Consider the following 20664-nt stretch of genomic DNA (forward strand, 5'->3'; position numbering starts at 1 on the left):
ACAACAGCCGTAACCTGGTGGCGGCTCTGCAACTCGGCAGACTGACACATGTGCCATGCCTGGCCCATGTGTTAGCTCTGATAGTTCAGCGTTTCCTCAAGACATACCCCAATCTGTCTGATTTGCTCACGAAGGTGCGCCGCATCTGTGCGCATTTCAGGAAGTCCAGCACAGATGCTGCCACTCTCAGGGCAGCGCAGCGCCGCCTCCAACTGCCCGCTCACCGAGTGTTGTGCGACGTGCCCACGAGGTGGAATTCAACATTAACCATGTTATCCAGAGTTTACCAGCAGCGCAGAGCGATTGTAGACTGCCAGATGTCAACTTCCACCAGAACTGGTAGTCAGGTCAGTCAGCTTCCTCAAGTCTACAATGAGGAGTGGATGTGGATGTCTGATATCTGTCAGGTGCTGAGTAACTTTGAGGAGTCAACACAGATGGTCAGTGGCGATGCCGCCATCATCAGCCTCACCATCCCGCTGCTTGGCCTGTTGAAAAACTCTCTGATCAGCACGAAGTCGGAAGCTTTGCGCTCGTCACAAGAGACGGGGGAAGAAGATTCCCTTGTTGATAGCCAAAGCACCCTTAGGTCTGTTTCTCAGCGCATATCGGAGGAGGTGGAGGAGGATGAGGAGGAAGAGGAGGAGAATGTTGGCGAGACACAAGAGGGGACCATTGTTGAGTCCTTCACTGTTCAGCATGTATGGGCAGAAGAAGAGGATTTGGAGGAGTTGGAGGAGGAGGAAATGGACAGTCAGGCCAGTGAGGGGAGTGAATTCTTACGCGTTGGTACTCTGGCGCATATGGCAGATTTCATGCTAGGCTGCCTATCCAGTGACCCTCGCGTTCAAAGAATTTATTCCAGCACCGATTACTGGGTATTCACTCTCCTGGACCCACGGTACAAGCAAAATCTTTCCACTCTCATCCCTGGAGAGGAAAGGAGTGTGAGAATGCATGAATACCAGCAGGCCCTGGTGCACAAGCTGAAACACTATTTCCCTTCTGACAGCGCTAGCGGCAGAGTGCGTAGTTCTGCGGGACAAGTAGCGAGGGAGAGTAGGCGAGCTGGCAGCTTGTCCAGCACTGGCAAGGGTACGCTTTACAAGGCTTTTGCCAGCTTTATGTCACCCCAGCAAAACACTGTCACCTGTCCCCAGTCTCGGCAGAGTAGGACTGATCTTTACAGAAAGATGGTGAGGGAGTACGTAGCTGACCATACCATCGTCCTAAATGATCACACAGCTCCCTACAACTACTGGGTTTCAAAGCTGGACATGTGGCACGAACTGGCGCTCTACGCCTTGGAGGTTCTTGCCTGCCCTGCCGCTAGCGTGCTGTCCGAGCGGGATTTCAGTGCAGCTAGTGGCATCATCACCGATAAGCGTACACACCTGTCGACTGACAGCGCTGACAGGCTGACGCTTATTAAGATGAATAAAGGCTGGATTTCTCATAATTTCCAATCTCCACCAGGTGAAGGAAGCTCAACCTGAATAATTTATGCACTCCTCCTCCTCATTTTCCTCCTTCTCCTCCTCTTTGTACAGTAAAGCAGAGGAAACTGGCTATTTTTTGACAGGGCCCACTGGCTCTAGCTATAGTACTTTATGCATTTAATTTTTCTGGAGGGCCTTCCCGGTCCTCTGTTTTAAACAATTTTTGGGAGTGCCACATACAGGCACTCAATCTATTCAATTTTTCTGGAGGGCCACCTACCTGCTCCTCTGGTTTGAAAACTTTTTTGGACTGCCACATACAGGCACTATCCAAATTAAATTGTCTCCATAGCAGCCTCCACACGTTGTCTCCATTGCTACCTCCAAAAGTCGTCCATATAGCTGCCTCCATACATCGTCCCCTTATCAAACGAGGTGTGTCAGGCAGAAATTTGGGTTGTTTTCATGTTTTCAAAGTTGTTAACTTTGTCGCCACTTTGTGTCCACAAAATATACTGGCAAACTTTTATCATTTACCAATATTATTTCAGCGCTTCTTGCACATCTGTTTACATTCCCCTCACCCGCCATATCCCAAACTTATAAGAACGCTACTACACTTAACTTGGTGCAGGCTGGGACCGAGTCTGACCCTGGGGCTGGTCATATACTGCCGACGCAGAGGATTGCGGGGCCTACCTCGGTCCAGGTCTCAAAGGCCTAGTATACCTCCTCCTCCTCCTCCTCCCACCCCTCCTCCACCTCCTCCTCCGAATTACCATCCGTGGCCATGGCGCCATCAGTCGGTAGCTCTAGGCACAGCAGCAGTGCCGTCGCTAAGCGACAGCAGGCGGTGCTCAAACTGCTGAGCCTAGGCGATAAAAGGCACACCGCCCAAGAGCTATTACAGGGCATTCCACATCAAACTTGTTAACTTTGTCGCCACCCTGCTGTGTAATCCACAAAATATACTGGCAAACTTTTATCATTTACCGATATTATTTCAACGCTTCTTGCGCATCTGTTTACATTCCCCTCACCCGCCATATCCTAAACTTATAAGAACGCTACTACACTTGATCTTATACAAAAGGTTCTTAGAAGTGCTGTTTGGGGAGTAGCCTAGAGACAGGGGCTTGGATTGGCGAAAGCTCGCCTGGCAGCGGAGCGCCAGCTCCATGCCAAGATCCAACTAACATAGTTTTAACTGCAGCACCTTTAATCTACTACTAGTTCACTGCCTCCATACATGGTCCCCTTATCAAACGAGCTGTGTCAGGCAGAATTTTGGATTGTTTTCATGGCTTCCATGTTAACTTTGTCGCCACCCTGCTGTGTAATCCACAAAATATACTGGCAAACTTTTATCATGTACCGATATTATTTGAGCGCTTCTTGCTCACCTCCTTTGGTTCCTCTCTGCCACCATTTGGTTTGAAGCCTGAGTTCATTTAGGGTATGTCGCCATGCCACTCTCTAGCCTGCCGCTGCTGCCGCTGCCTCTGCATGCCGTCCCCTATAGTGTCAGGGTCAATTATTGGATGTTTTAGATGCTATCTAGCCTCATTCTGTCACTCTGTCATGGCCATGCTGCTGCCCATAATTTTGGCATAATGGTGCGATTAAGCAGCCTCAGAGGCATCCATGCATGCTGCCCCTGCTGTTTCCTGTCCATTTCCGTGGTGTTTCCATCCTTTTCTGAGGTTTCCAGGTGTTTGGCCAAGCTTCTCTGTGCAGAGCCTTGGTCCCCTTGAAAAATGCTCGAGTCTCCCATTGACTTCAATGGGGCTCGTTATTCGAGACGAGCACTCGAGCATCGGGAAAAGTTTGTCTCGAATAACGAGTACCCGAGCATTTTAGTGCTCGCTCATCTCTAGTCTAGAACTCGTTTTGTGAGAAATTTGCTTGTTTTTGTATGGCCGTGTAACAATGGGCAGAACATTTATATTTTTTTGTTACAGAGCTGGTTTAGAGCTTATTTTTTGCGGGACAAGTTGTACTTTTTCTTGGTTTCATGTTGGGGTAAATGTAACTTTTTGATCACTATTTATGATGTGAAAATTTTATAAAATTTTTGTGTGTTTTTTTTTTTTTTACTGCGTTTACCGTACGGGCTCAGTGACCATTTTATTTCATTGTACGGGTTGTTACGGACGTCGTGATACCCATGTGTTTCCAAGAAAACTCATGCGATCAGTAACTGGCCCCCAGTGTCTCTCGATGCGGAGACCGGTGACGCACGTGGCATTTTTGTTGTGGTATTGAACGCTGTGAAATCCCGTGTGTTTTTACAATACAGGGCGCGTTCACACGTTGCGTTTTGACCTGTGTTTTCATTGCTTTGAAACGCATATACAACAGCTGAGGAGGGGTGATTTGCCTAATTACATCACTGTTAACATTTCTGTTTACAAAACGCATCGTAAACGCAATGTTAACGCATGCATTAACAACGCGTTAACGCGTGCGTTTTGTTAATGCATGCGTTAACATTGCTTTTACAAACGTAAACGGTAATGTAATTAGGCAAATCACCTCTCATCAGCTGTTGTATATGCGTTTCAAACGCAATGAAAACGTGACCAAAACGCAACGTGTGAATGCGCCCACAGGCAGCGGTGTGTCTTGGGATTTGTAAAATTGCAGTCATCTGGTTCTTCCTGCTGTTTGTGCGTGTAATGACGTGCGTTTCAAAACGCAGACCACAAACGCATGCTTTCCGTAGAAACACATATGTGATCGGGCCATAACGCACTCCCGTTTCCAGTCTAAGGCCACAGTCCGATAGCGTTGCGTTCACAACGCGACACTAGCGCACAGGGGGCGGGGCCTGGGCCCGATCACATGTTCTTTTCCAGGGAAACGCCTGAGATCGCTAACTAGGCCCCGGTGTCTTGTATGGTTTAAGGGCGCGGTCACATGGTGCGTTTTGGTTGCGTTTTCATTGCATTTTGAAATGCATTACAACAGTGTAAACGCTAATGTTAACAGTAATCTAATTAGGCGAACCGCCTCATCTCAGCTGTTGTAATGTTTCAAAATGCAATGAACACGCAACCAAAACGCAACGTGTGACTGCAGCCTAAGGCCGCGGTCACACGTACCACTTGGCGTCTGTTCATAACGCGACACTAGCGCACAGGGGGAGGTCCTCGGCCCGAACGCACATGCGTTTCCAGAGAAACGCATGTAATCGGCTTATCAATCGCAAGCGTTTCCCTGGAAACGCATGTGCGTTTGGGCCAAGGACCTCCCCCTGTTCACTAACGTCGCGTTATGAACGGACGCCTAGTTGGACGTGTGACCGTGGTCTAAATGCAAGACACCGGGGCCTTGTTATCGATCGTATGCCTTTACCTGGAAACGCACATGCAATCAGGCTGAGGCCCGCCCCCTGTGCACTAGCGTCATGTTGACCAAATGCATGGTGACAAAAACGCTTGTATTTTCTGCCCATTTAAGACCAGACGCACCGCGTGACAGTGCGCTAAGGCAGTGTTCACTTGATGCGTTGCTTCGTGTTTTTTGCTGCGTTTTAGATGCTTTCCAAAGGCTTGAATCCTGAGCACGTGCCGAGGTTACATTGCGTTTTAGCAAATGTAATGGAAGCGCAATGTGATCACGGTTCAACCCTTTGGAATGCATCAAAAACTTACAATAGCTGAGGAGAGGTGATTTGCCTCATTACGTTACTGTTAACATTTGCAAAATGCATTGTAAACATGATGTTGACGCAAGTGTAAAAGCGTTAACCCATGCGTTTTGTTAAGGCATGCGTTAACATTGCATTAACAAAAGTAAATAGTAATGTAAATGCTCTTCTCAGCTGTTGTAATGCGTCTTAAACGCAATGAAAACGCAATCACAGCACAACGTGTGAATGCGCTCCTGGAGGGTTTTAAATTTTAACACCTTGCCTACCGAGGACGAACTATATCGTCCTCGTGCGGCAAGGGGTGTATGGAGAGAGCTCACGAGCGGAGCTCTCTCCATACACAGCGGGTAACGGCTGTATAAGGGTGCGGTCACACGACGCGTTTAACGCATGCGTTTAAAAACGCATTGCAATAGCTGGAGAGTGATTTGCCTAATTAAACAGCTGATAACACCTGTGTTTACAAAACGCAACCGTTAACGCATGCATTAACATCGCGGTTAACGCATTGTTAACGCATGCAATAACATCGCGGTTAATGCATGCGTTTTGTAAACACAAGTGTTAAGAGCTGTTTAATTAGGCAAATCACTCTTCAGCTATTCCAATGCGTTTTTAAACGCATGCGTTAAACGCGACGTGTGACCGCACCCTCAAACAGCCAACACCCACCTGTCACTGCCGCGGTCGGTGCTGGCACCAATCGCGGCAGTTAACCTGACCTAACTTATCTTTACATGGGCGCCGCCATCTTGGATGGACGATCGCCGCCCCCTCGAACGTCATCGGAGGGCGGCGATCGGTTGCTATGGCATTGAGACTCGTAGGCTTGCCAGGTGCAATGATTTCTAATAGCCACCAGAGGGCAGGCTATTAAAAATCATTGTAAAATAGCTATATACTGCAATACAGTAGTATTGCAGTATATAGTATTAGCAATCGGACCCTGTAGGGTTAAATTACCCTGGAGGATCTAAAATAATGGCAAAAAAAATAAAAAAAATATGAAAAAATAGTAAAAGTAAAAGTTTAAATCCCCCCCCCCTTTCTCTAGAACTGATATAAATATAAATAAACAGTAAAAATCATAAACACATTGGGTATCATCGCGTCGCAAATTGTCCGATCTATCAAAATATATTAGCGATTTTTCCCAGCGTTTAACCCCGTAACGGAAGCCAGTGAAAGCTGTAAAATCCAAGCCCACAAGAAAACGACGCAAATGCGTTTTTTCATCATTTTCACTACATTCTGAATTTTTTTCCCCGCTTCCCAGTACACGGCGTGGAATATTAAATATCATCACTATGAAGTGCAATTTGTTAACAAGCCCAAACACAGCTCTTTACACGGAGAAATAAAAAGTTAGATTTTTGAAGGTGGGGAGTGAAAAATGAAAATGCAAAAATGAAAAAGGGCCACGTCCCTAAGGGGTTAAAGTTTTTTTTCTTGAATGAGCTGTATATGGTACTAGCTGGAAGCAGATGTCTCCAGCTCTAAATGTATTTGTACCTTTTTTTTATATTTCACCAATATTTTTTTAACTCGTCATTTTAAAGATTCTCTTCGTTATTAAAGATGTAAATAATTTCCATCAATCTTTTCAAAGTGTTGAAGAATCTTGGAAAGGGACCTACAGTCAGGTCCTGATGGCTCACGGGAAGGCACCAGGTAAGAAATCTTTATCCGGATTCTGTATACTGTATCTCCTGTGTTGGCGTGTCTGTAGCAATTTGTCCCCATTTTGCTTCCTTTTCGTTCTGACGTAAACGTGTGCATCACAACGCAGAAACGAAAGGGAAGCAAAGTGTTACAATGCGAGGCTACCCTGAGGGCGCGGTCACACGGTGCGTTTTCATTGCGTTTTCATTGCGTTTGAAACGCATATACAACAGCTGAGGAGAGGTGATTTGCCTAATTACATCACTGTTAACATTTCAGTTTACAAAACGCATCGTAAACGCGATGTTAACGCATTCGTTAACATTGCATTTATAAACAAATGGTAATGTAATTAGGCAAATTACCTCTCATCAGCTGTTGTATATGCGTTTCAAACGCAATGAAAACGCAACCAACACGGTGCATTTTGGCTGCGTTTTCATTGCGTTTTAAAATGCATTACAACAGCTGATGAGAGGTGATTTGCCTAATTACATTACTGTTAGCATTTGCGTTTATAAAGAAGAGATTTGTCTAATTAAACAGCTGTTTAACGCTTACCATATCTGCATTGACGTAAAAATCTAGGGTCTAAGGCCGGCGGCATGCGTGTTGTTTGAACCCGTTTTTGGGCCGTTTTTAAGCAGTCCGTTAAAAAAAACACATGCATTTTTTTTTTTTTTTTTTTTTTTTTTTTAAACGCATACATTTCTATCCGGTATTACCAATTATCTTAATTAAAACGGGTCAAACACTTTTTTTTTTTTTATGGACTGCTTTAAAACGGCCCAAAAACAGGCCCAAAACGGCATGTGTGCCGCCGGCCTAAAGTGAGGTAGTTTTGCAAAACAGGTGCACATTTGTTGCAAGTTTGTGATTGTGACATTTTGAAGACAAAAACTGACTTGGGTCGCATTCACACGTTGTAGCCTATTTCGAGGCATCTCCTCATGGCTACGGGAACACTTGCACACTTTGCATAGACTATCTGGAGGAGCTGGTGGCTGCACGTTCTCGGCGTCTAAGCTACTGCGCATGCGCAGAACTCCGGCTTTACGGATAAGTGCGCACAGCTACAAGGAGCTGCACACACACAAGATTTCTTGGTAGAAGGATAGAAAAATAACTACCCTGTTTCCCTGAAAATAAGACAGTGTCTTATATTAATTTTTGCTCCTAAACATGCGCTAGGTCTTATTTTCAGGGGATGTCTTATATTTCCATGAAAAATAATTCACATTTATTGTTGGACAAAAAAAAAAATCAACTTTTCTAACATCCTTCTCTCCAAACTTATTTCATGCAGAATTTCTTGTGACTCAGTTTCTATTGGAATCATTGGCCTCTATTTCTCATGTTTAGCCATAGTACTTTCCTTAAATGATCCCCTTTTTGTCCAGGTAGCTGCTTCACATTTGAAGCACAACAGTCAGAGATTTTATCCTACGACTTCTTCCAGCATGTCACAACCTAAATAACCTACAAATACTAATGTACGGCATGGGGGGAGCCGCTGCAATAGCTGCCGCTAGGTCTTATTTTCAGGGGAGGCCTTATATTTCTAAGCTTGAACAAAATTCTACTAGGTCTTATTTTCGGGGGATGTCCTATTTTAGGGGAAACAGGGTACTGGGGTGTGGAGTAGCCGCGCCGTGTAGCTTCAGCTCCGGATGCTTCAGGCCCAAGGAGCCTCTTTCAGAAATTTGCATATTAGGGTAATAAGTTTATAAAAGTTACAGGGGTCTAAAGGATTAGCCCTACAAAGGGATATCCTACTATACATTACATGAACCTGCCACCGGATCTACCTTCAAGGAAACCTACCGTGACAGATCTACCTATTAATTGTAGCGATGAATGCTCTGATTTACTTTTGTGCGATTAATGTATAAAGTTTGACTATTTTAGAGATTAGGATTTTTGATGTTTTTAGGAGTATGGGGTATAAACAAGCAATAACTCGGAGGAGAACCAATTTAGTTGTTCATACCAATATTTTTATTATTTTATATTTACAGACAGTCCCCTACTTAAGAACACCCGACTTACAGATGACCCCTAGTTACAAACGGACCTCTCGTAATTGGTTAACTACTATAAAGAGCTGTAACAGTTACTAAAGGTGTCAGCAATGAAACTTTATAGTTAATCCTGATTCTTATGAGAATCCAACATTTTTAAAATCCAATTGTTACAGAGAACAAAAAATATTTGTCTGGATCTACAATTATAAAATATTCAGTCCCGACTATACTGTCTGTATATATAAAATAGATATCCCTAATCTTCCTTAATGTTTGTTTTTTTTTTTTTTTTACATGTAATTTACTGAAATGTGTTTGTATAAATTAAGAGATTCTTGTTCTGCTCAGGACTGGGGTTTGTCTTCTAGACAAGGAGAAGTCAGATGTAAATGTCAGACTTCCCGGGGTGAGGAGCTTCTCCTGGAGGCTGTGGAGGACACCAGGGGTAATAGAATTACACTATAAGTAATGGACTTGTGTCCACAAACAGAGGGGATTAATGTGTTAATTTCATGGTAATGGGCACCGGTTAGACAGCTTTGAAGACTTCTTCTCTAAGACACTTGGAGCAGGATGGAAGTTGTGTGACATGTCTGGTTTCTTGACAGAGGTGTTACCTAAGACGGTGGGGGGGGGGGGGGGGAATCACGATGCATAATCTGTACCAGGCCCAAATGTGATGTTGTGTATACAGTCCATAGCCAACAATTCCTTGACTGACTTTGAAGTGTGTGGGGGGGGGGGGGAAGGGGGGGGGGATACCAATTAAGGTTTTACCACAGTTAAGGTCTGACAAACTCTTCCCCAATCCTTTGAAACTTTTTGGATTAGGTGGTTATAGCATAGCAGCTTTGAATTTTGAAGACTCTCGGGGGTTCCCCTAGTTGAGGGTACTTTTTGCCTTCTTTCACACAATTCCGCCTTTGGTTTCCTAATGCATACCATGACGTTTTAACCTTTTGAGAAACCTCACTGAGTTTGGAAAATTGGTCGCAGTCTCCTTCCCTGGTAGAAAAGGTCTCTGAAAACAGTATAGGTCCTTCACCCTGGGGCGTTCTATGGATGTTCCTAACCCTTGTAGAACGAGGAGAACAGGAATATGAGCTTGCCCTCTCGCGGTGTTATGATGGGAATATTCTTGATGCATGCAGGAGATGGCAATGACAATGGGGAACTTTCCTCCATGTACTAATTAGGCCCTTTTGGAATGAAGTAGATAAATATATGTAATCCAGCGTCTTCACCATGGGACATCTCCCCCACCACCCTCCTCCTCTTCCTTTACTCCCTATGTTAATCTTATCTTTGCCTCTAAGTCTCCAATAGTTTGGTCCCTTGGTCCTGTCTGATTTATGTGTTAATGTTTGTTACTATGCATCATATTAGGAAGCCTTAGGCCGCCATGATCTGATGTTTGGTTTCTATATCCTGCTGTGTGTGAAACCTGCCATCACTTGCACTGTTTTTCCTTTCACTGAGTAATGTTTGTTTTTGTTTCCTCACACAATGGCGCTGGGGGGCTCTCCACTGCCTTCACGATACAATGCTAACGCTTTTCTCTTCATCTACATTGAAGCGTCTTTGTTATTGTTTTTGATTTGTGCTGTAAAAATAATAAAAAGGATCTATAAAAAGGGGAAGAGACACCTTTATGACCCCCTATGGCTCCTCGGCCATGATGTGCCCCACCATCTGCACCTGTCAGAACGTGTACACGGTCACTTATGACATGGTAATCTCCATTGTTATCGCTGTACACAGAGGACATCCAGTGACCTTAATTCATGTAGTTACCATGTCTCCTCATGTATCTGCTCCAAGTTACCTCACATATTACAAACATGGCTGCTGTACAGATGTGAGCTTATTGCCTCACATATGATGGAGATTACTGATGTATATGAGACATATCACCCTGTACACGGTAGATATGTTACATGGGAGAATTACATGATCGTGTACTGTAGACATAGGTGGAGTTTTACCTCAGAAATCTCTGCAGTCGCCATGTCTCCTCATGTATCCACTTCCTGTCAGGATGCACATGGCCGACATGTCAGATTATATATGTTGGCATGTTGCCGCACACAATATAGATGCCTTTGACGTATAATATAGAAGAATGGATAACGTTTTACATGGGAACGTTATTCCTTTATTATCACATACTGTGATGAAGCATCTTCTTGTTACCTCACATTGATCCTTTTACCTCACATTGATGTCACATGTGTACTTCTTACTGAGATGGCCGATTTATTATACATAACCCGTTTATACTGAAGGTTCTTCATCCGTTCTGGTGGCTAATTTCTACCTGTGGGGTTAAAATTCTCATTATGTCCGTAGAAAATTTCCTCAAATATCGGAAAAAGGAGTTAGGTTTTGTTGGTTTCCTCTGTTCTCATATCTCAAGGTGACATTACACCTGAATACTATAACAGCAAAATCTGAAACCAAAAACATCAATGGTCCTCAGTCCCTTCTACACCCCAACTGTTCCCCACCCATACAACAGACAACATCAATACATGGGGGGGGGGGGGGGGGGGGCGGAAGGGGAGCTTCAAATTCATTTTTACAACAAATTTGTAAGGTGGGTTTTCTCCTTTTATATCTAAAGACTAATAATTGGAAAATTTTAAATGTCACCTTGATGCTTTTCTCAGTTACTGTAAAGCTCTTAAATGGTTAAAAACGGTTTTTTTTCTAATATATTTAACCCCTTAACGACCTGGCCTTTTTTAGTTTTTTCACTTCCATTTTTCACTCACCAACTTAAAAAATCTATAACTTTTTTATTTTTACACGTAAAGAGCTGTGTGATGGCTTATTTTCTGCATAACAAATTGCACTTTGTAGTGACGGTATTTAATATTCCATGCCGTGTACTGGGAAGTTGAAAAAAAATTCCAAATGCAGTGAAAATGGTGAGAAAACACATTTGCAATGTTTTCTTGTGGCCTTGGATTTTACAGCTTTTACTCTGCGCCCCAAATGACATGTCTACTTTATTCTTTGGGTCGGTACTATCACGTGAATACCAAATTTGTAGAGGTTTTATGTTTTCATACATACAAATTTTTTGGGGGGATTTTGCCATTTTCTGGTGCCCATAACTTTTTCATACTTTGGTCTACGGAGCTGCGGGTAGTGTCATTTTTTGCAAATTTTTATGGCCTTTTCATTGCTATAATTTTTGGGACTTTGCTACCTTTTGATCACTTTTTATTTTTTTTATATTTTTCAAAATAGCAAAAAAATGACATTTTCAACTTTGGACGCTATTTTCCGTTACGGGGTTAAATGCATTGAAAAACTGTTATTATATTTTGATAGAATGGACATTTTCGGACGCGGCGATACCTGATGTGTTTATGATTTTTACTGTTTATTTATATTTATATCAGTTCTAGGGAAAGGGGGGTGATTTGAATTTTAACCCTAGGCTGTCTGATCGATCCTAGGGTTTTACTGCCCATGCATTACAATGTGCAATTAGCACATTGTAATGAATTGGTTAAAACGAAGTAGCCTCGGGTATTCTGAACACCCGAGGTTACCATGGCGACAGATCACCGCAACCCGTGACGTCATCGGGGAGCGACGAGCCACGACAAGATGGTGGCGCCCACGCGCCGCAGTCTTTTTGAAGCCGCCGGCAGCATTGCCGGCGGCGATCGAGGTGAAAACACCCGCGATCGGTGCTAGCAATATGCAGCAAAGACTTATCGGCTATGAAGAGGGCTCGGCCCGCGAGCCCTCTCCATGCACCGGGACCCGGTGCGCACCGTACTAGTATATTATGAAAACATACATATAATATTCCAACATAAAAATTTGTACATTCGGATTCTTGTCTTATCCAAAGCAGATTATTTTAATTTTATTTACAGTCCATCACTTTGAGTCTTGTTGCTAGATTTCTCTCTGCTTTAGTACAGGTTTAGTTTGCATATACAGGTGGTCCCCTACTTAAGAACACCCAACTTACAGACGACCCCTAGTTACAAACGGACCTCTGGATATTGGTAATTTATTATACTTTGATCCTAGGCTACAATAATCAGCTATAACAGTTACCAGTGATGTCTGTAATTAATCTTTATTGTTAATCTTGGTTCTTATGACAATCCGACATTTTTAAAATCCAATTGTCAGAAACCAATAAAATTCTGTCTGGGGCTACAATTATTAATATATAGTTCCGATTTGCATACAAATTCCAGATAAGAACAAACCTACAGAACAGATCTTGTACGTAACCCGGGCCTGTATATGTTCTATATGTTAAAGCTGGGATTAATAATACAATCGATTATTACAATATATTATTGCATATCATTTAAAGGCTTATTGGACTTAGGTTAACATGTAAACCCCATGTACAGAGCTGTGTGAGGGATTACTTTCTGCGCAACCAATGGCACTCTTATTGACCGTATTTAATATTCCGTTCCATGTACCGGGGAAAAAAATTCCAAATACGTTGCAATTGATGAAAAAACGCATTTGTGCCATTTTCTTGTGGGCATTTTTCTTTCACGTCTTTTACTGTGCGCCCTAAATAATATGTCTTATTTATTCTTTATATCGGTGCGATTATGGGGATACTACATTTTATATAGGATTTGTGTTTTTAATACATTCAAAAAAATTAAAACCTTCTGTACAAATTTTGTGTTGCCATCTTCTGGGGCTAATAACATTTTAATACTTTGGTCTACAGCGCTTAGTGATAGGTGTCATTTTTTGCGGGATGACGTTTACTTTGCTACCATTTTGGCTGTATGACCTTTTTGATCACTTTTTTTGTGGAATTTCTGACATTTGGGGGTTATTTTCCGTGATTGGGTTCAACACTGGGAGCAGTTATTAACATATTAGATGCGGGGATTCCTAACATATGTTTATAATAATTTCTGTTTTATATTTGGGGAATGGGGGTGGAGGGGATTTAATTTTTTTTTTCTACTATTATTCAGACACCCCCCCCCCAACCCCAGTGTACTTTAACCCTAGGTTGTCTGATCCTACCATATACTGCAATACTACAATCAGGATTTGACATATGATCTATTACTATGCGCCACTGGCATATTGTAACAGATCTTCGGAAACCATAAAGCATCAGGTCTTGTACAGACCCAAGGCTGTCATGGCGACAGATCATCACTCCCCGATAACGTAATGAAGAGCGACTATCGTAGCCATGCCCACACGATGCCGGCTTTTGCTGCCCCCCGGCGGCAATCAATAACCGGATAACCCCCATCGTGAATGTTAGCTGCAATCATCCCCCTTGTATGGAGGGGGCTCAGCCTGAAAGGAGATAATTTTTATTTTTAAAATGTATTGAAAAATAAATTGATTAAATGCTTAAGTTTTGGAGTGGGTTTCGTTCTAGACGAAGAAGAGTTTAGGACAACTGTGTTTGGTTTTTTTCACGACTTGTAACCATATCAGAACCAATATAAATGTATTTTAAAATAATTGATGTGCTAAAATGTGTTTGTATAAAGTGATAAAGAGAATCTGGCCCTGCTTAGGAATAGGGTTTGTCTTCTAGACAAGGAGAAGTCAGATGTAGATGTCAGACTTCCCGGGGTGAGGAGCTTCTCCTGGAGGCTATGGAGAAACTCCTGGGAATAAGATGAAACCATAAGTAACGGCTTGTGTTCACAAACAGAGGGGATTAATGTGTTAATGTCATGGTAATGGGCACAGGTTAGACCACTCTGAGGACATCCTCTCGGAGACACTAGGAGCAGGATGGAGATCTAGATGATTTCTTGTTGTGTGAAATGTCTGGTACCTGGACAGAGGTGTAGGGTGAAAATGAAAAATCCCTACGAGGTCCCCAATTATAATGCACCATATAGTCCTGGGGAAACATTTATTAATTATAAACCTGTGGCTAATTAAAGCTTTTAGTTTTTTTCAAGAAGAGAATTTTTCCTTGAAGAATAATATAATTGCACTATAACTACAGTTTTGTGTCCACATATGGAGAAGATTAAGATATGAATATCATGGTAATGGACACAGGTTAGAACACTTTGACCACATGGAGAAACTCGGAGAAAGATTGGATCTCTTTCGATCCTCTCCTTATTATAGATGCATTTCACAGAACTCCTCATAAAGACAGAGGTGTAACCTAAAACTATGGTTTCATATTATATAATCTGCACCAGGTCCCCAATTCTAATGTATATAATCCTGGTCTCTTTGTATTAGGAGGACACACTATATGGACCCTATAAGGCTTCTGGGCCCATGTTTGACCCTACATTCTGCACACCTCAGAACATGTAAATGGTCACTTATAGTAACTTTATAGTCTCCATGTTTATTGCTGTACACCTAGGATGGTAAGATTGGATAGAAGTTGATAGGAATATTATTCTTCTGACTGAAATTACTTCTTCATACACTCAACCAACGAGGTGCTCTGAAAAACATGGCAAAACGCCGTAGGGGGACTGGTGAGCCCCATACATATGAGAGGGTTGGCTGCACCTGGCTAATTCAATTAAGTCATATTTCCTCAAATGTAGGGGGGGGGGTGTTTGTATATCTTAAAGGGCATCTACCACCAAAATGAAGAACTGTATGCATCATATCAAGCACACATGTAGCTGTAGCCATATTCTGACAAGGAACAAAATATTATTATGCTTTCCCCTGATAAAGCCCATTAGTTGGGTGATACATGGGGACTTTTTCTCCCACAACCTCCAGCCACTTCCCTACTGGCTTAGGCCGGTTTCCCTTGAACATGTGCAAGCCCAGGCTGTAGCTCCACTATCCCCTCTCCAAAGGGAGAAGTGTGGCATGGCCGTGGTTATGGGGAATGATGGCGCATGCTTAATATTATTTCCTGGTATTGGATGACACTGTAGGCAATACATCCATCAAAATGGATGGACGTATTGCCCATTGAAATGCATGAGGCGGTATGCTACCCTTACTGCAACACTATGGTAGGGTGCATATGAATGTTTTTGTGGGAAAAACACTCTTGCATTGTTGCATTTTGGATCGGTCTCCATGTTATGGTTACATGTATTCACACATTGGGTTTGTGGAGTTTGTTTTTTTTCACCTCTGCTTTTCCATGCGTAATGATTATATTTATTTGTAGGAGCGTTTTCTGCCATTGTGGGTGGGACTTTGGGAGTTTTGGGTTAACTTTTTAATGTGTTTTTTTACCCTGTCAAAAATTAGCATTTTTGTTCATAAATTGGTTCTCAATATTGGATCGGTGGATGTTGGATGTCAGAGAATAAAGCAATTGTTGGACCTCCTGTGATTTCATATTAATAATCTATCAAAGAATCTTCAATATTCCAAACCTGGGGAATGACGTTGAGGTTGATGGGGGTCCCAGCTGTCACCCTTCGTCAAGCAATCACAAGAAATGGGGGGGGGGGGGGTAGTCCACAAACCTCCAGTTTTACCCCATGTGAGTGTAGATGAGACGTGTGACATATATGTCCTTATGCTCCATAGAAGTGAGTGGAGCCATGTGTACAACCATAATCTCATTGAATTCGATATCTGTAAGGGGGGGGGGGTACCTGTAGACCTTTCATTCCACTGATCACTGGGTGTTATCGTTGTTGGAGCCCGAGTAACCTGCCACTTGTCTACTAAAAACATAATCCTCAGTGACACAACAATTCGGACCTGGCAAATCTATAAAGAATCTTCATATAGATTCTGTACCCTCAATCTGGGACAATTTACTTTATACTACATGAAGTTGTTATCCAATACTTCCATATGTGGGATATAATACTGTAACCAAAAGAAGATGTTCATGAATACAATGATTAGGCAGGTGGTCAAAGTTCTACCAGTGGGTCAAGCATAGAAGGCAACCAAACACCATGGCTTAATATAGGACAAATATAATAATGAGGATAATTGTATATCTAGATATGTAAGATGTGAATAGTTCCACAAAATATGTTGACTCATTTTATGAGAATGAACACTCGTTACAATGTTGCTGCATGAGAATTGTATATCCCCCTATAGAACATTTTTTTTTCTGTTGTTATCAAATTAGTAGAAGATGAGGTGTGACTAAGGTTTAGGTAATTTCAGGACAAATGACATTAGCATTTTCCTAACACTATAAACAATCCTGAGGTGGCTACTCCCTGATCCCTTGTTCCCTGATCAGCTCCTTAGTCGGTCTCTTTAAATAACAATGGGGTCTCCATGACTGGCCAAGGTCTAGGTGATGAGTCATTAGCAACTTAATAGAAGCTTCTGCCATCCAATGATAATAGAATGGGGGTAACCTTTAGGCATTGGATCTCCTCATGTATAAAATAGAGGTAAAATATGGGACTTGTTAGTTTATTCTTGAGTATTTCTCAGATAAGCTTGGAGAGGGCAAAAGAGTTTTCTTTGCCTAAACCACTATAGAGCGACTTCATTCAACTTCTTAAAGACACCTAACTGGACATCTTCTGCACCCTTGACTAACTGGACATCTTCTGCACCCTTGACTAACTGGACATCTTCTGCACCCTTGACTAACTGGACATCTTCTGCACCCTTGACTAACTGGACATCTTCTGCACCCTTGACTAACTGGACATCTTCTGCACCCTTGACTAACTGGACATCTTCTGCACCCTTGACTAACTGGACATCTTCTGCACCCTTGACTAACTGGACATCTTCTGTACCCTAAACCACAACTACAGAACTAAGGCAAGACCAATCATCTAAGTTGTTTTTTTTGTTGGTTTGTTTTCCTGATGTTATTTCTAATGAGTTTGGAGTTTTCAATGTCCTATAATGAACAAAACTAAAAATAATATTTGGATAACAACTGTTATAATGTAAAACTGTTTAGAATAAAATGTAGTTTTAGCCTGTTCTTGGTTATAGTTATGGAAAAAAATCGAATAACCAATAATAAGTCCAACATTATGAATTATTTTGGGGTGGTCACCCAGTCCTTTCACATTATACTGTGAATACCTAAAGTATGATGGATTGTGATGATATATTGACATGAAGACCTATTGAACATTATATTTTCTTTCTTGTAGACTATTTGCTCAAGATCAAGCCTCACCAATCCTTAAGCCAAAATGGAACCAGTCTTCCAAACTGTAGAGGTTGAGGAGATTACCGAATGCTACAGGATCATCAAGAGGCTTGGTCAGGGGGCTTATGGACAAGTCCTACTTGCACAAGACAAACTTACAGGTATGTGACCAAGGCCATAAAGCTGGATATGCAGACTAATACAAACTAGATTAAAAATTGTAAAGTGTTACATAATTTGGCGCAATATAAATATTATTATTATGCTCATATTGGTGGATTCGACTAATGATGTAATCTACAGAGGGATTGCGCACTCTCCGTTCCTTATCCCTTATTTGTTGTAATCTCTGGTAGAATCTGCCTTATGTTACATATGTATTTCTTTTTTTGAGTGAGAACAGTGAATGTCGCTCTTCTCTCTCCTGTGACCACTAACTGGTTAGTGTAGAGGATATTTCCTGCCCAGTTAGGAGTTTACACAAGGAGACCTGTGCTTCACTGTAGGCAAAAGGAGCCAGAACAGAAGGAAATCCTATAGAAAATGATCTAATATCTGTCAATCAAATGTCTATTTGACACACAGCTTCATGCATCATGCAAGTGTTATGAATGGGGAAAGAGGAGGTGACTTATCAGCTGTTGGATTAAGAGTTGGGGCTGTTGTAATCAACTAACTAATCTGTTACCTGTATAGTTATTAGAATATTATTTTATCAAGAGAGATCTAGGAGGTAACATCTAATTGTCTTCTTTTCTTTAGGTAAACCATTTGCACTGAAGTTGGTGAGAAAGGACCGGACCAAGTTGAAATCTTTTCTAATGGAACTGTCCGTATCAATCTCTCTCTCGGAGCACCCGGGATTTATTACAACCTACCCAATATTTACACACACCATGGATTACTATGCGATGACTCAGGAGCTGGCAACAGCGGGAACACTGCATCAACTCATTCAAGCTGAGGTAAGAAATGCCTTCTTCATATTGTGACATACACCTTATTATCCTATTAACCAACCCAACATCTTCTCTTATAGATTATACATGGTCATATACATCAGTATGTGTGTAACTTATGATGCTCATCTTATTTTTGCAGGTTGGACTTTCAGAAGAAATGGTAAAAAGATGTGCAGTCCAAATCTCCAGCGCTCTGGACTACATGCACCAGAAAGGGTTGGTGCACAGGGATCTGAAGCCGGACAATGTCCTCCTCATGGACAGAGATTGCCATCATATCGTGCTTGGTGACTTTGGCTTAACTCAGCCTGTAGGTAGCATTGTAACCTCAATGTCGCACATTATCCCGTATATGTCTCCAGAGTTGTGTGACATCTCGGACGACGAATATTTAATTTTACACCCTAGTGTAGATACCTGGGCTTTTGGGGTACTACTATTTGTCATCCTTACTGGATATTATCCTTGGAGACGCGCCTTCAGTGATGACATCATGTACCTGGACTATGTATACTGGCTGGACAATCTGAGCTATATTCCCCCACCAGCTCGTTGGGACCAATTTTCCCGTGCAGCAATCACGATGTTGAGAAATCTTCTTGTTCCGGACCAATCTTGTAGACACTCAGTTCTTTCAGTCTTAAATTACATTAATTTTCCCTGGAAAACTGATGTTAGTGGAGGCAACCCATGGGAGGCTGAAAGTCCAGTGGACTGTGACAGTGACAGTCAACCTATTGACCAAGAAGGTACCACGTCAAACCATGGAATGGAAGCGGATAATCCAGTTCTAATTATCACAGAGGAAGATGCTATGCTGACTCTTGGATTGGAAGTGGAAATTTCTTAGGACTTCATCGTGGGATCCTAAAAGGTTCTGGCGCTTCTTGATCAGTCGACCAACATTGGGAACTCAAAAAACGTAAGTATTACATTTATCTAATAAGATATTGTTGAAAATGTTAGTTAGCTGTTTATTGGAGTTTGGTTTCTATCCTTGGGAAGTAAAGGTGAAGGGAGCATCTTCAGTGTTTAGCTCTGTAATGGTACAACAAGGCAAGGTTTAGGACATAATGCATATTCTAGACTAAATAAGATTCTCACTTTCAGGAAAGTTTTTTTGGGGTTTTTTTTTTTTATTATCTGGAGAACTGCTTAAATCATCTAACCAGAGATGTAAAAGAGTATTCTAGATTCTTTGTCTTTTTATTTAAAATGCAAGAAATTTGTGTAGATTGTTTATAAAAACATTTCTTTCTCTATGGGATTGCGCCTACCTGCGAGACGAAAGGAAACCTGATGATGACTGAGTAGAGGAGATCGGGAGGAACACACAGTGGCGGAGATCGGGAGGAACACACAGTGGCGGAGATCGGGAGGAACACACAGTGGCGGAGATCGGGAGGAACACACAGTGGCGGAGATCGGGAGGAACACACAGTGGACCTGACAGTAAAGGTAATAACGATTTTGTCTTTTTGTCTATTTTTTTTTGTTTCGAGCCCTATTAACTGACACCTTCCTTCTAGCTAAAAATTGTTTTCCTTACATCCACATAAATCAACTTTATATTCCATGGCATCAGAGAAGACTAGATCTGTTTGACCAGCCCCTACCATCTACTTCTTCCCATGCCTCTTTGGTCACATGACATGCTGCAGAGTGACATTACAGGTCCTTAATCCTCCTAACATTAACAAACTGTACACCATGTATGTATCTGATTAAATGAAATCACAGCCTGTCTTTATGGACTTCTAATTCTCCCCAACCTCCAGGGATTTTATGTGATCAGATACATCTACAACATCTAGCCTATGTTTGTAACAGGAACTTTGATGGTGTC

General features: G+C 42.1%; 1 protein-coding gene across 1 annotated transcript; it reads left to right on the forward strand.

The window, feature by feature from the left end:
* Window positions 1-17899: 17899 nt before the first annotated feature.
* Window positions 17900-19920, forward strand: LOC140122926 (serine/threonine-protein kinase SBK1-like). The gene is made up of 3 exons (XM_072144170.1): window positions 17900-18017; window positions 18619-18821; window positions 18958-19920. Exons 1-3 carry the CDS (start codon window positions 17900-17902, stop codon window positions 19666-19668), a joined length of 1032 nt encoding a protein of 343 aa, XP_072000271.1. The 3' UTR covers window positions 19669-19920.
* Window positions 19921-20664: the final 744 nt, after the last annotated feature.

Source organism: Engystomops pustulosus, chromosome 3 (assembly GCF_040894005.1).
Source record: "Engystomops pustulosus chromosome 3, aEngPut4.maternal, whole genome shotgun sequence".
Classification (NCBI taxonomy): Eukaryota; Metazoa; Chordata; class Amphibia; order Anura; family Leptodactylidae; genus Engystomops; species Engystomops pustulosus.